Raw genomic sequence first — 12230 nt, forward strand, 5'->3', positions numbered from 1 at the left:
TGGCAGGCTCCGCAGCTAGCGTGGCCACACTGCTGTCCGTCGCCGCGACCCCCGGCTCTTGCCGGCTCCACTGCAGAGCCACGGGTGGAAAACTTGGGTGGGAACCCGATCCGGACGCGGGCCGGCGTATCCGTTCCCGGCAGGCTAAGGTTACTAGCCCCTCGGATTCAGCAGCAGGTCACCTCCAGCCGCGCCGCCTCCCGGCCAGCCCCTAAGCGCCTTTACCAATTAGCCAGGCATTTTGATTAGTTTAAACCTTTTATCCTGCTTTGGGGCCCTTGGCCTCCATCTGTCCTGTGGCCCCAAATCCCTCCTGCAGCTGTGGATCGGGGTCACGGCTGCCTCCCCAGCAATCCCACCAGGGCAATGGCTGGGATCCCACATCCCCCAGTGTGTGGAGTCCTCCAAGCACCACGGGACTGAGACCACCTGAAGCTCAGGACGTTGGTGTGGGTGTGCTGCCTTGGCAGGTGAACAGGGAAGCAGAGGACAGTCCCCACTTCTGCCTTGCCCAGCTGAGACCCTTCGGCTGGATCAGGCACAGTCACAGGGAACTTGGTTCGCTGCAAACACCTGGGAACGGTCAGGAATGGCATCTAGAGGCACTTGGCACTGAACCTGGCTACTACCTGCAGCCTGAAGCACTGAGACACCTGGCCCATCTGTGACGGCCATGCATCAGTGATGCCACTGAGCCACAGTGCGGACCAGGCCATGATGCTTCTGCTGTCACCTTCCCCCCAGCCTGGCAGCTCTGGTGTCAGCACGGTGCCCAGTTATTGTTCCTGAAAATAGGTCCTGGGGATAGGGTGCCTCATGACTTTTTCATGGCTGGGCTCTCTCTTACCGTGCTGGGGGGCGGGGGGAACTGCGTCCCCCCAGCTGCTGCGTTACCCGAGCCACGGCTGCGCTACCTGCTGCGGTGTAACTGACCCCAGCTGAAACAGATACGGGTCAGCTTTCGGCATGGGCAGGAATAAGTGGGTCAAGGTCCTGCAAATGCTGGGGGGGGGGTCCAGAGGGGTTGGGGGAGGGGCACAGGCTCCCCAGGGTCTAGCATAGTTGCAGTGCCAGGTCTTGGTGGGTGCACAACAGCACCTGCCTAGCAGAGCAACCGTGAGCTGTATTTATACATGCTCGCCCTCCCAGCTCCCCCCGTGGGGGTCAAATTCCCATCGCGGGGGGGCCGGTGTGGGCTCTCTCCCTTGAAGCAGTCTCTCCGTGTACACCCAGAGCTTGAGGACAGTTGAACTCCTCCTCCCTTGTGAGGTGGCTACTGAGACCCAACACGCTCACAACAGCATTACAGGGACCCAGGCTTGGGGGCTCCACCCTGTTTTCCATTCGGTGTCCTTCCCGGGTGGGCTGGGGTGTGCTGGGCTGGATGCCCCCCGAGTGTGGTGTCAACCCTGCTGTAGAGTTGGTGGGTGACGAGGGATGGGGGGACGGGAGGAGGGGGTGAGCTTAGCTGTGCTTGGCAGCTCCGAGGGGAGTGAGAGTCGGGGTTTGGGGTGAGAGTCCGGGGAGTCAGGCTGGGATCATTGTCGGGGCTGCGGATGAAGTTGGGGTCAGGTGGAGCATTAAGGGTGCTGGGTGCTGGGTACTGGTGCCCTGGGGACCCCACCCCATCACCCCGGTGTCACCCCTCCCAGCGCCAACACCCGGCCGTCACCAGGGCGACGGGAGGGGACTGTGACTGTGTCACCGCGGCGGCGGAGCCTGCGCAGCGGCGCAGCGAGGGAGGGGGCGGGGGACACAGGGACACACCCGCATCGCCGCGGTGACGGGAGGCGGGCCGGGGCGCGGTCCTTCCTCCTCCCCCCGGCCAGGCCAAGGTCCGCAGGGGCGGTGTCAGGGCTGGTCGTCCCGGTGCCACCGGCCTGATCTCTCCAAATACGGCCGGGACGCGCTGCCTGCGCCCGCCCTGCGTCGCGGGGGCGCCCTTGGGGCCGGCCTGGCCCTGCCCTGCCCTGCCCTGCCCGGTCCTTACTCACCGGGCACCGGCGCTGCCATGTTTGGGCAGGAGGAAACGCCGGAGCTAGGACCCGGCACCGCCCTGGCCACCCCCCGCTCCCCGGTATCGATGAGATCCGTCCCCGCAGCGCCACATTCGTCCCCACGCTGTGTCCTGCCTGAGCCCCACCCCCTCCAGTGTCCGTGTCCAGGGAGTGTCCACAGTCCTGTGCATGCGGACCCCAGGGAGTCCTTGCTGCTGTGTGCTCGCGGGGAGGGGCTGGCCGGGGGATGTGACTGTCACCTGCGCAGTCTCCCTGCGCCAGACCCCCAGGCAGCCGTGCCAGCACCCCCCAGCCCCCAGCGCTGAGTCCTGGCTGGCTCAGGGGCGCTCTGCCAGGCTGGTTACTCAGCCCTGGCACGGGAACAGGAGACCCCTTAGGCTGTGTTAGAGCCCACGGAAGAGCACCGTCCCTTTGTGACCCACTCAGCGCCGCCACCGTCCTCCACCCTGACACCCCTAGTCTGCTGCATCCCTGACACTCTCCCATGCCACCCATCCCAGCTCAGCCGTTGGTGGCACCGGGGCCTGTCAGGGAAGGCCTGAGCATGTGGCTCTTCACCCCTGAGCCATGATGGGAATTCCTTGGAGAATGGCAAGCTTCACCACCTGCTGCTCCTGGCATGGATGCAGGTGTTGGCAAGGCCCTCCTCCATGTACCAGACTGACACAGGAGCCACTCCGGGTGCATGTGGGTCTCTGGTGTAGTGCATGGCTACATGACATGGCGTATGGCTACCTGGCACAGTTCTAGAGCAGTGCACTGGTGTGAGTTATGCCCATGACACCTAGCAGCAGTGTGGGGCACACAGCCCATGGCACTCCCTGATGAAGCTGGAGGAAGGCCCCAGGCTGGTAGGGGCTGCTGAAGCCGGGATGCCTGCTGGGTGGTGGAGCTCTGGGTGAGGCAATGCAGTCGGGGGTTACCCACTGTGGATGCCATCCCCAGCAAGGGTGCTGTGCATGGGCATAGCAGCGGTTGTGGGGAGTCAGCACCCTCAGCAGGTGTGCAAAGCTGCAGCAGAGTTTTTTTGGGATGCCTTGTGCTGCTGTCTGGTGCTGTGGGTGGGCTGGCATTGTTGGATTGTGGGGTCCTGTCTGTAGGGTGCAGGGGCTGTACTGGCGGCAGGGCCTGCTTAGAGATGATGGCAGGAGCATGGGTGGTCAGAGGGTGCCTGTAGCCATGCATTGCACATGCCAGTGCTCTGTGAGTCACCTACAGCATGCATGCTGTTACCCATGAGGGTATGATGGCTGCACAACACGGCACTGACAGCCCCTGTGGCTACAGCCAGGGACAGGCTGAAGTGCACTGCACTCTCCAAAGGGTGGTGGGCACTAAGGGTGCCCAGCCCCAAGGATTGTCCAGTGCTGCCCAAGTGTGCAGGTGCTGAGGGGGGTGGGGGTGCAGGTGCTGCCCATTGCGTGCCTGGTCCTGCACAGGGGTGCCAGGTGCTGTGAGTGGGGGGATGCAGGTGCTGCCCTGTGCTGCATGAGGGTATTGGGTGCCGTGGGTGGGGTGCAGGTGCTAGGGGATGCATTTATTGCCTGAGTAGTGCCCGGTGTTGCACAGGGGTGTTGCGGGTGGGGTACAGATGCTGCCGGATGGGTGACCAGTGCTGCACGTCGGTTGCTGGTGGTGGGGTGCACACGGAGTGGGTGGGGTGCACGTGCTGCCGGGGGCTGTGCTGCCGGGGGCTGTGCTACCCGTGGGCTGTGCTGCCCGTGGTGGGGGGCGGTTGGTGCTGCCCTGGGAAGCGAAGTGTGTGTGTCGGGGTGCCCGATGTCATCTTTGGGGTGCGGGGCCAGGCCCGGTGGGGCCCGCGGGGAACCTGGTACTACTGGAGGGAAACCAGGCGCAGCCTGACAGGGTTTCCGCGGTGCTCGGCAGTGGGGTGCCCGGGGGGTGCTGCCTGGGTAGGGTGGGGGGGGCCCCACCGGGCCCCGGAGCCACCATCGCCCCCCCCATCCCCCTTGCCCCATGCAGGTTCCGGGGTGCCGCGGGGCGGAGGCAGACCGTCAGCCGCCCCACGTGGCCGGGTCCGCGCCAGCCAATCAGAAGGCGTGTTTCTGAAAGATCTCCATATATGGCGATGTTCTCGGCCGGGTAGGCGGAGCCGCCGCCCCCTGGGTATAAAAGCGCGGGGCTGGGAGCCGGCCGCTCTCACTCAGCCGGCGGCAGCGGACCAGGCGGCAGCGTTTCCTTAGAGCCGAGAGCAGCCTCCCCCGCACAGGTACCTGCGCTGGTGGCCGTGGGGCCTGGGCCTCAGCGTGGCTGCTCCTTACTCCTGCAGTCTCGGGGGGGGGGAGGGGGCGGCGGGCGCGATCCTGTTCGGGATGGGTTGCGGCCGTGGTGTCTGCGGGTGTCCTGTATCTCCCTTATCGCAGCTCGATGGTCTTGCCTGGCGAAAAGGGCCGGGGGGGGGGTGGGGGGGAAGCGGCGCGGCGCGATTGGTAGCGATGGTGGGTGACGTCAGCGCGCGGGAAATTCAAACAGCGGCGGGGCGGGAGGGTCCATTCCACGAGGGGGGTTGGACTGGGACGGGCCAGCCTGGCCCATCGCCAGCGCGGCCTCCGGGAGTGGCTGCTCTGACCGAACCCTTCCTCTCCGGCCCTGCACTACAGAGTCTCCGCCATGGAAGAGGAAATCGCCGCTCTCGTTATCGACAATGGCTCCGGTATGTGCAAGGCCGGGTTCGCCGGAGACGACGCTCCCCGCGCCGTGTTCCCCTCCATCGTCGGTCGCCCCCGGCACCAGGTAGGCGGGAGGAAGAGCCAGGGGAGGGGGAGGAAGGGGAGGGCCGGGGCGGTGCTGTCGGCTGGCGGGCGCTGACTCAGCTTTCGGCTTCCCCAGGGCGTGATGGTGGGTATGGGGCAGAAGGACAGCTACGTGGGGGATGAGGCGCAGAGCAAGAGGGGCATCCTCACCCTGAAGTATCCCATCGAACACGGCATCGTCACCAATTGGGATGACATGGAGAAGATCTGGCACCACACCTTCTACAACGAGCTGCGTGTGGCTCCCGAGGAGCACCCTGTGCTGCTCACAGAGGCTCCCCTCAACCCCAAGGCCAACAGAGAGAAGATGACGCAGGTACTGACCCTCGCCCGGCAGCTGTGCCCGGCTTTCACCTCGTGCACAAATCTCCTTTTGTTACGACATCTTAAACCTGAGCTTTGTTTTCACTTTGTTTTTGTTTTCTTTTCTCCCGACGTATTCAGGGTTCTGTACACCTGGCATTTCTTCCTTGACGCCTCAGGTTTCTTTCATTTGTGTTTTCTGCCTGCATTCTTTGCTTTTTTTTTTTTCCCCTTCACACACCGGTTGTTTTTGCATGTCAGCATGTGTGTTCTGGCGTTGAGTGCAGCTGACTCGGCTCGTTACTCGGTACTAATTGATCTTTCTGTTCCTTTTCAGATCATGTTTGAGACCTTTAACACCCCAGCCATGTATGTGGCCATCCAGGCTGTGCTGTCGCTGTACGCCTCTGGTCGTACCACTGGTATTGTTATGGACTCTGGGGATGGTGTCACCCACACCGTGCCCATCTACGAGGGTTATGCTCTGCCCCACGCCATCCTGCGTCTGGACTTGGCTGGCCGTGACCTGACAGACTACCTCATGAAGATCCTGACAGAACGAGGCTACAGCTTCACTACCACAGCTGAAAGGGAAATTGTCCGTGACATAAAGGAGAAGCTGTGCTACGTTGCCCTGGACTTCGAGCAGGAGATGGCCACTGCTGCCTCTTCCTCCTCCCTGGAGAAGAGCTATGAGCTGCCTGATGGTCAGGTCATCACCATCGGCAATGAGAGGTTCCGGTGTCCAGAAGCCCTCTTCCAGCCTTCCTTCCTGGGTAGGTGTCAGCCGGGGTGGCGTTACCTCTGTGGTGGGGGGTTGGCATGACCAGAATGAGGTGTGGGGATTGGTATGGCCAATAGGAGGTGCTGCAGTGAGTGCTAATGAACCTGAGGTACTAATCAGCCTGTGATTGTTCACCTTCCCAGGCATGGAGTCCTGTGGCATTCATGAGACCACTTTCAACTCCATCATGAAGTGCGATGTGGACATCAGGAAGGACCTGTATGCCAACACAGTGTTGTCTGGCGGTACCACCATGTACCCTGGCATCGCTGACAGGATGCAGAAGGAGATCACAGCCCTGGCACCCAGCACGATGAAGATCAAGGTAAGAAATAACTCCCTGTTGATAGGGGGAAGGGAAGGTGGTGGAAGTTTGGGCCACTCTGACCGCTGCTGCTCTCCTCTCGCAGATCATCGCTCCTCCTGAACGCAAATACTCCGTCTGGATCGGTGGCTCCATCCTGGCCTCGCTCTCCACCTTCCAGCAGATGTGGATCAGCAAGCAGGAATACGACGAGTCCGGCCCCTCCATCGTCCACCGTAAATGCTTCTAAACGGACTGCCGGCGGGCACGCAGCCGAGCCGTGCCTGCTGCTCGAGTCGTCTCACTAGTGTATGTTTGCCCAGGCAAATCGAGACACCTCATGCTAGCCTCATCAAACTGGAATAAGCCTTCTGTCAAAAGAAACTTGCCCTTGGAAAGTCTGTACCTGATGTTAGACCAATGTCAGCACTGGATGGTCGAGCTCTCACTTGATTTTATTACGATATTTTTTTTTTCTCTGTGTTTTTTTTTACCTTGTTTCTTCAAGTTTAAACATTCTCCCTGAGCAAAAAATACCCTGTACAGCTCCACTCCTGGCCCTGAGAGAGAGAGCCTGTGCCGAGCAGGGGGCTCTTGCAAGCTCCTAGTACTGACAGTGGCCCCGTCCCTCTCCGCGCCGGGCCGGGACCGGTGTGGTGTACAGGGTATTTTGGGAGTCAGACTTGGCCGTGCATCCAGTGTGTGGAGTATTCCAGGTTTCCTTGTCGAGGCTGGTAGGAGTCCATCAAGAATTCACTTCTGTCGCTGCCGTTATAGCAAGGTTGGGGAAAAAAAAAAAAACAAAACATATCGTGTCCTCCGAGCCTTACAAACCAGTTCTTCATCCTCTTCTTCCTCCCACCCCCCACCCCCAGGCGACATCACCCACGGGGCTGAAGTTACTCAACTTTTTTGCGTTGCTGAATCTTTCTTTGTTGGTTTTTTTTTGCATTTACACCTGTAAATTTACACATCGTTTTAATTTATGTCAGATTTATTCTTTTTTTCTCTCTTTTTTTTTCCATTATTTTTTTTTTGTATGTTGCCTTAATGTTTCTCTCACATCGACGGTAGGAAACCAAAATTTGTCACCTGAAAAGTTGAGGAAATTCTAATGCCCGACAACACCTCATTGTGTAAGGAAACAAAAAAAATAAAGTAAAAAGCGCTGCAGTAAAACTCAAATCTTTGCCCCCTGTGTTGTGTGTGTTGGGAAAGGGACAAAAGGGCGGGGGTGATACGATCTGGGCTAGAAGGTGATAAGTGGGAGCTGAGTTGCCGCAGAGCCTCTTGGTGAAGCTGTAGTAGTGCGTCTGGGCTAAGAATAGCTGCTTGGATGATGTGACTGGATAAACATAAATGTTTAGGTGCCAAGGAAGTGCTAGAGGGGTCACGGTAAGTGTTGCCCTCCTGTCCAGGGCACAGCAGTGTGGTGCTGCCAGAGGAATGGGTTTGGCACGGCTCTGCTAGAGCCACCGTGCAGGGTAGAGAGAGGGGGGTGGGAACCTCCCCCTATAGTCTGGCACTGGGCTGTGGGGTTTCACAGTTGTGGCACTGGTGGGGTTTGGGATTGTGGATTTCCCACCAAGTGTGACCTTTAACATGGGGAGGGTGTGTGCCCACCCCATGGCTTCAGTGCCCTGTGGCACTGCCAAACCCGGCTCTCGTTGACACCTGCTAATTAATAAAAGCACCCCGAGGTTAGGCATTGCTCCTATCAGACCTCTGCTGGGTCTGCTGCCAACATGGCACTACTCATCCCTGCTCCTACCCAGTTCGTGTGGGTGGCACTGGTGACACTCAGCCACATGGCACAGCTGGGCACAAGCTGCCATGTCCTGGTGCTGGGCTGGTTTTCTGGGATCTTTCTGCTCCCTTCCCTGGCACACTCTGCCTAGTCTGGAGACACAGAGCAATGGGGATGCTGCTCTTCAGCTTGTGTTGGCACAGTGGTCTCCAGCTCTTCCTCTTTGCTATGAATCAAAGTGCCTGGTGCCCATAATGGCAAGTGGGCACTCATGGGCTGGCAAAGCCCTTGGGGTGCTGGGAGTGGCTGTAGGCTTGTGCAGGTCCATGCTTGCTCGACCTAGCTCAGTGTCCCCAGGAGAGTGAGCAACCAAGCAGGATGGGGACATTCACCAGGGATGCCATGTGACCCCAGACGCTGGTTTAGGGGGGCAGGGGAAGGGATGAGGGTGCACACCTCCCGTGCGTGGGAGTTACAGGGGTGCAGGATGAGGCCACGGCTGGGCATAGCAGGTGTTCAGTGCCAGGGGTGATGCAGCCTGGGCCAAGGTGAATGGGTGCCCCCTCAGCACCATCCGTGCCTGTTGCTGCCTGGGGCACAGTACTGAAGTCCCCCAGGATGCCTGCATCTCCCCAGCACACTGCCCAGCTGGCTGCCCGTCTGTCTGTCCATCCTGCAGCTCTCCCTGCACCTGTCTGCCTGCCTGCCTGTCTGTCCATCCTGCCCCACAGCTGTCTGTCCACTGTTCCAACCCTACACCAATCTGTTCATCCATCCATCTGTCCATCCCTCCGTTCTTGCATCCATCCATCTGGCGGTTCCTCCTTCCATCTTTCTATCTATCTGTCCATCCTTGCATCTATCCATCTGTCCATTCCTCCGTCTGTCCGGCTGCCCATCCCTCCCTGTATCCATCTGTCCATCCGCTCTTCCCTGCGCTGGCCCTTCCTTCCCTTCCATCTGTCCCTCCAGCCACCCCTCCGTCCTCCCAGCTGTCTGTCCATGCTTCCTGTTGTCCGCCTGTCCATCCACCCCCCGCCCCATCTCCCACAGCCCTGTACGACCCACGAGGCCCCCTCACCCCGCCCCAGGAGTGTCCTGTCCTGACCCTCTCCGTCCGCCAGGGGGCAGCAGGACCCCGCCGCCCGCCGCCGCGTGACACGAGTTGGCGCGGCCTCGGCTCGGGCGGTGCCGGGGGGGGGCGGCAGGAAGGGCCCCGCTCAGATGCCCTCCGACCTCTGCAGCACCCCAGGGGCTCCTCCTGCACGCCCCCACTCCCCTCCCCCATTGCACCCGTGTGTTCCCGCACTCCTGTGTAGCCCCCGTCCCTTGCACCCCCCCAGGCCCTGCACACCGCGCAACCCTCCCCCAGCCCTTCCCCCCCACAATTGTACAACCCACCCATCCCGACACATACCCTGCACCCATGAACCCCCTCCCAACCCCTACACCGCCCCCGCAGTCCTACAGTCTATTCATCCCTACGCCCTTCATTCCCACCGACGTGGCCCCCCCACTTCGCCCCATCCCTCCCCGCACCCAGGCACAACCCTTACCCATCGCCTCCCCCCTCCCCCCCGCAGCTGCTGGACGGAGCGAAAGGGTTAAAGGCCCCCGGCTGCTGAGAACAAAAGGGCTCCCCGCCAGCCAATGGGCGCCTGCTTCTGCATCCTCACACCCTCTGATTGGCTGCTGCGAGGCCAATGGCATGAGAGCTTTGTCTGTCCGTCTGTCCCCACGTGGGGTAGGAGCTCTTCCTGCTGCCTGCACCCTTCTGCCTGCACCCTGCTGCCTGTATCGTCCTCCTACTTTCCATCCTCCTGCCTTCACCCTCCTGTTGCTTACTCTCTTGCTGCCTGCATCTTTCTGCCTGCATCCTTCTGCCTGCACCCTTCTGCCTGCACCCTCCTGTTGCCGGCATCCTGCTGCTGCCTGCATAATTGTCCTGCTTGTATCCTTCTTTTGCCTCCCCTCCTGCTGCCTGCATCGTCCTCCGGCCTGCATCGTCCTCCGACCTTCATTCTGCTCCTGCATGAATCCTCTTGTAGCATCTTTCACACCCTCCATCCACTCTCAGCCTCCCTTCTTCTCCCTGTCCCTCGTGGCACTCTCCTCCTGCCTGCATCCTCCTCCCTTGCATCGCTCCTGTAGCTCCTTCCTCCCCCTCTCCTCTTCCTCCCTCTTACCCTCCATTGTCACCCCTCCATCCCTGCTTGGCTCCCCTAGCCCTGCCCGCACCCCTACACCTCGCAGCCCTGCCTTCCTGCATCCCCTGTGCCACCAGGACTGGATGCCACCAGGACAGGGTGCCCAGCGTTTCACTCTCATTTGCCCTTTGGCCTTGGCACCCTGCCCATCTTCTGCTTGCACCCAGCTGGGGAAACCTCGGTGGGTGCCTGAAAGGTTGCTCGTAACTGGGAGGTGCAAGAGTCCAAAGATGACTGTAACTGGGGGTGCAAAGTGCATCCAGAGGTGTCTGTAACTGGGGGTGCAAAGTGTGAGTGCGTGTAACTGAGAGTGCAGGGTGGCAAGTAGGAGTGCCTACCACAGGGGAAGGTGCCCTTAACTGGGGGTGCAGGGTGTGAGTGCTTGTAACAAGGAGGTGCAAGGTGCAACTAGGAATGCCTACAACAGAGGGCTGCCTGTAATTAGAGGTGTAAGCTACATCTAGGGGTGCCTATAACTGGGGGTACCAGATGTGAGTGCTTGTAACAATGATGTGCCCATAACTGGTGGGTGTGAGGTGCAACTAGGAGTGCCTGTAATTTAGGGAGATGGCCATATTTGGGGGTGCAAGGTGTGAGTGCTTATGACAAGGGGGTGCAACTAGGAGTGCCTCAACAGGGGGTTGCCCATAACGAGGGTGTGCAAGGTGCAGCTGAGGGTGCCTATAATGGGGAGGTGCAAAGTGCATCTAAGAGTTCCTGTAACGGGGGAGAGGTGCCCATATCTGGGGGGGGGTGCAAGATGTGAGTGCTTGTAAAAAGGGGGTGCAAGGTGCAGCTGAGGGTGCTGATAACAGGGGGGTGCAAAGTGCAACTAAGGGCGCTTGTAACAGGGGAGGAGGTGCCCATATCTGGGGGTGCAAGATGTGAGTGTCCGCAGCAAGGGGGTGCAAGGTGCAACTAGGAGTGCCTATAATGGAAAGAGATGCCCATATCTGGGGGTGCAAGGTGTGAGTGCCTGTAGCAAGGGGGTGCAAGGTGCAACTAGGAGTGCCTATAATGGAGAGAGATGCCCATATCTGGGGGTGCAAGGTGTGAGTGCCTGTAGCAAGGGGGTGCAAGGTGCAACTAGGAGTGCCTATATGGAAGGAGAGGTCCATATCTGGGGGTGCAAGGTATGATTGCCTGTAGCAAGGGGGTGCAAGGTGCAACTAGGAGTGCCTATAATGGAGAGAGATGCCCATATCTGGGGGTGCAAGGTGTGATTGCCTGTAGCAAGGGGGTGCAAGGTGCAACTAGGAGTGCCTATAATGGAGAGAGATGCCCATATCTGGGGGTGCAAGGTGTGAGTGCCTGTAGCAAGGGGGTGCAAGGTGCAACTAGGAGTGCCTATAATGGAGAGAGATGCCCATATCTGGGGGTGCAAGGTGTGAGTGCCTGTAGCAAGGGGGTGCAAGGCACAACTAGGGAGTGCCAACAACAGTGGGCTGCCCATAACTAGGCGATGCAAGTTGCAGCTGAGGGTGACCTGTAAGTGGAGGTGCAAAGTTCCAGCTGGGGGGGGGGGGTGACCATAAGTGGAGGTGCAGGGCACAGCTAAGGGTACCTGCAGCAGGATGGGTGCCTGTATCAGCGAGGGGAGAGGAGGGAGTTTGCCTATAACTGGAGGCGTGCTGGGTCCACCCCAGGAGGGAAACTGAGGCAGAGCAGAGCCGGTACCAGCAAGGGTTCATATATTTATTCATAAGCCAAGTTATCAATAAAAAAGTTCCATACTAAAAGGCCTTTACATAGAGTTTGCTGTTCATAAAACCTTTGTGTTTTTAATCCTTTTTTTTTTCTTTTTAAATTTTTTTTTCTTTTTGGGGGGGGTTGTTTTGCCCTTTTTTTTTTTTTGTTTGTTTTATTTTTTTGTGTGTGTGTCTCATGTTATGTTTTAGTGTTTACACTGGAAAAAACTTCAACCCCCTCCCCCCCCACCGCCTCCCCCCCCATCATTTCCACGCACGCACACACACACACACACGCACACACGCACCCACGCACACACATCCCCCCCCCGGGCGCCGTACTCGGCCTGTACACATTTACAGCGCGGGGCAGCGGGCGGGCAGCGACGGGCAGCGACGGGACGG

At 59.5% G+C, this 12230-nt stretch overlaps 1 protein-coding gene across 1 annotated transcript; it reads left to right on the forward strand.

The window, feature by feature from the left end:
• Positions 1-4146: 4146 nt before the first annotated feature.
• Positions 4147-7368, forward strand: ACTG1 (actin gamma 1). Its single transcript, XM_064150700.1, has 6 exons — positions 4147-4248; positions 4640-4772; positions 4869-5108; positions 5433-5871; positions 6023-6204; positions 6290-7368. The coding sequence occupies exons 2-6, from the start codon at positions 4650-4652 to the stop codon at positions 6431-6433; spliced, it is 1128 nt and encodes a 375-aa protein (XP_064006770.1). The 5' UTR covers positions 4147-4248; positions 4640-4649; the 3' UTR covers positions 6434-7368.
• The last annotated feature ends 4862 nt before the right edge of the window (positions 7369-12230 follow it).

The sequence above is a fragment of the Pogoniulus pusillus genome, chromosome 11 (assembly GCF_015220805.1).
Source record: "Pogoniulus pusillus isolate bPogPus1 chromosome 11, bPogPus1.pri, whole genome shotgun sequence".
Classification (NCBI taxonomy): Eukaryota; Metazoa; Chordata; class Aves; order Piciformes; family Lybiidae; genus Pogoniulus; species Pogoniulus pusillus.

Coding starts and splice junctions, on each gene's coding strand:
- ACTG1 (XM_064150700.1), top strand. CDS start 4,650: ATGGAAGAGGAAATCGCCGCTCTCGTTATCGACAATGGCTCCGGTATG. Junction 5,109..5,432: donor ACAGAGAGAAGATGACGCAG/GTACTGACCCTC, acceptor GTTCCTTTTCAG/ATCATGTTTGAGACCTTTAA. Junction 6,205..6,289: donor CCAGCACGATGAAGATCAAG/GTAAGAAATAAC, acceptor CTCCTCTCGCAG/ATCATCGCTCCTCCTGAACG.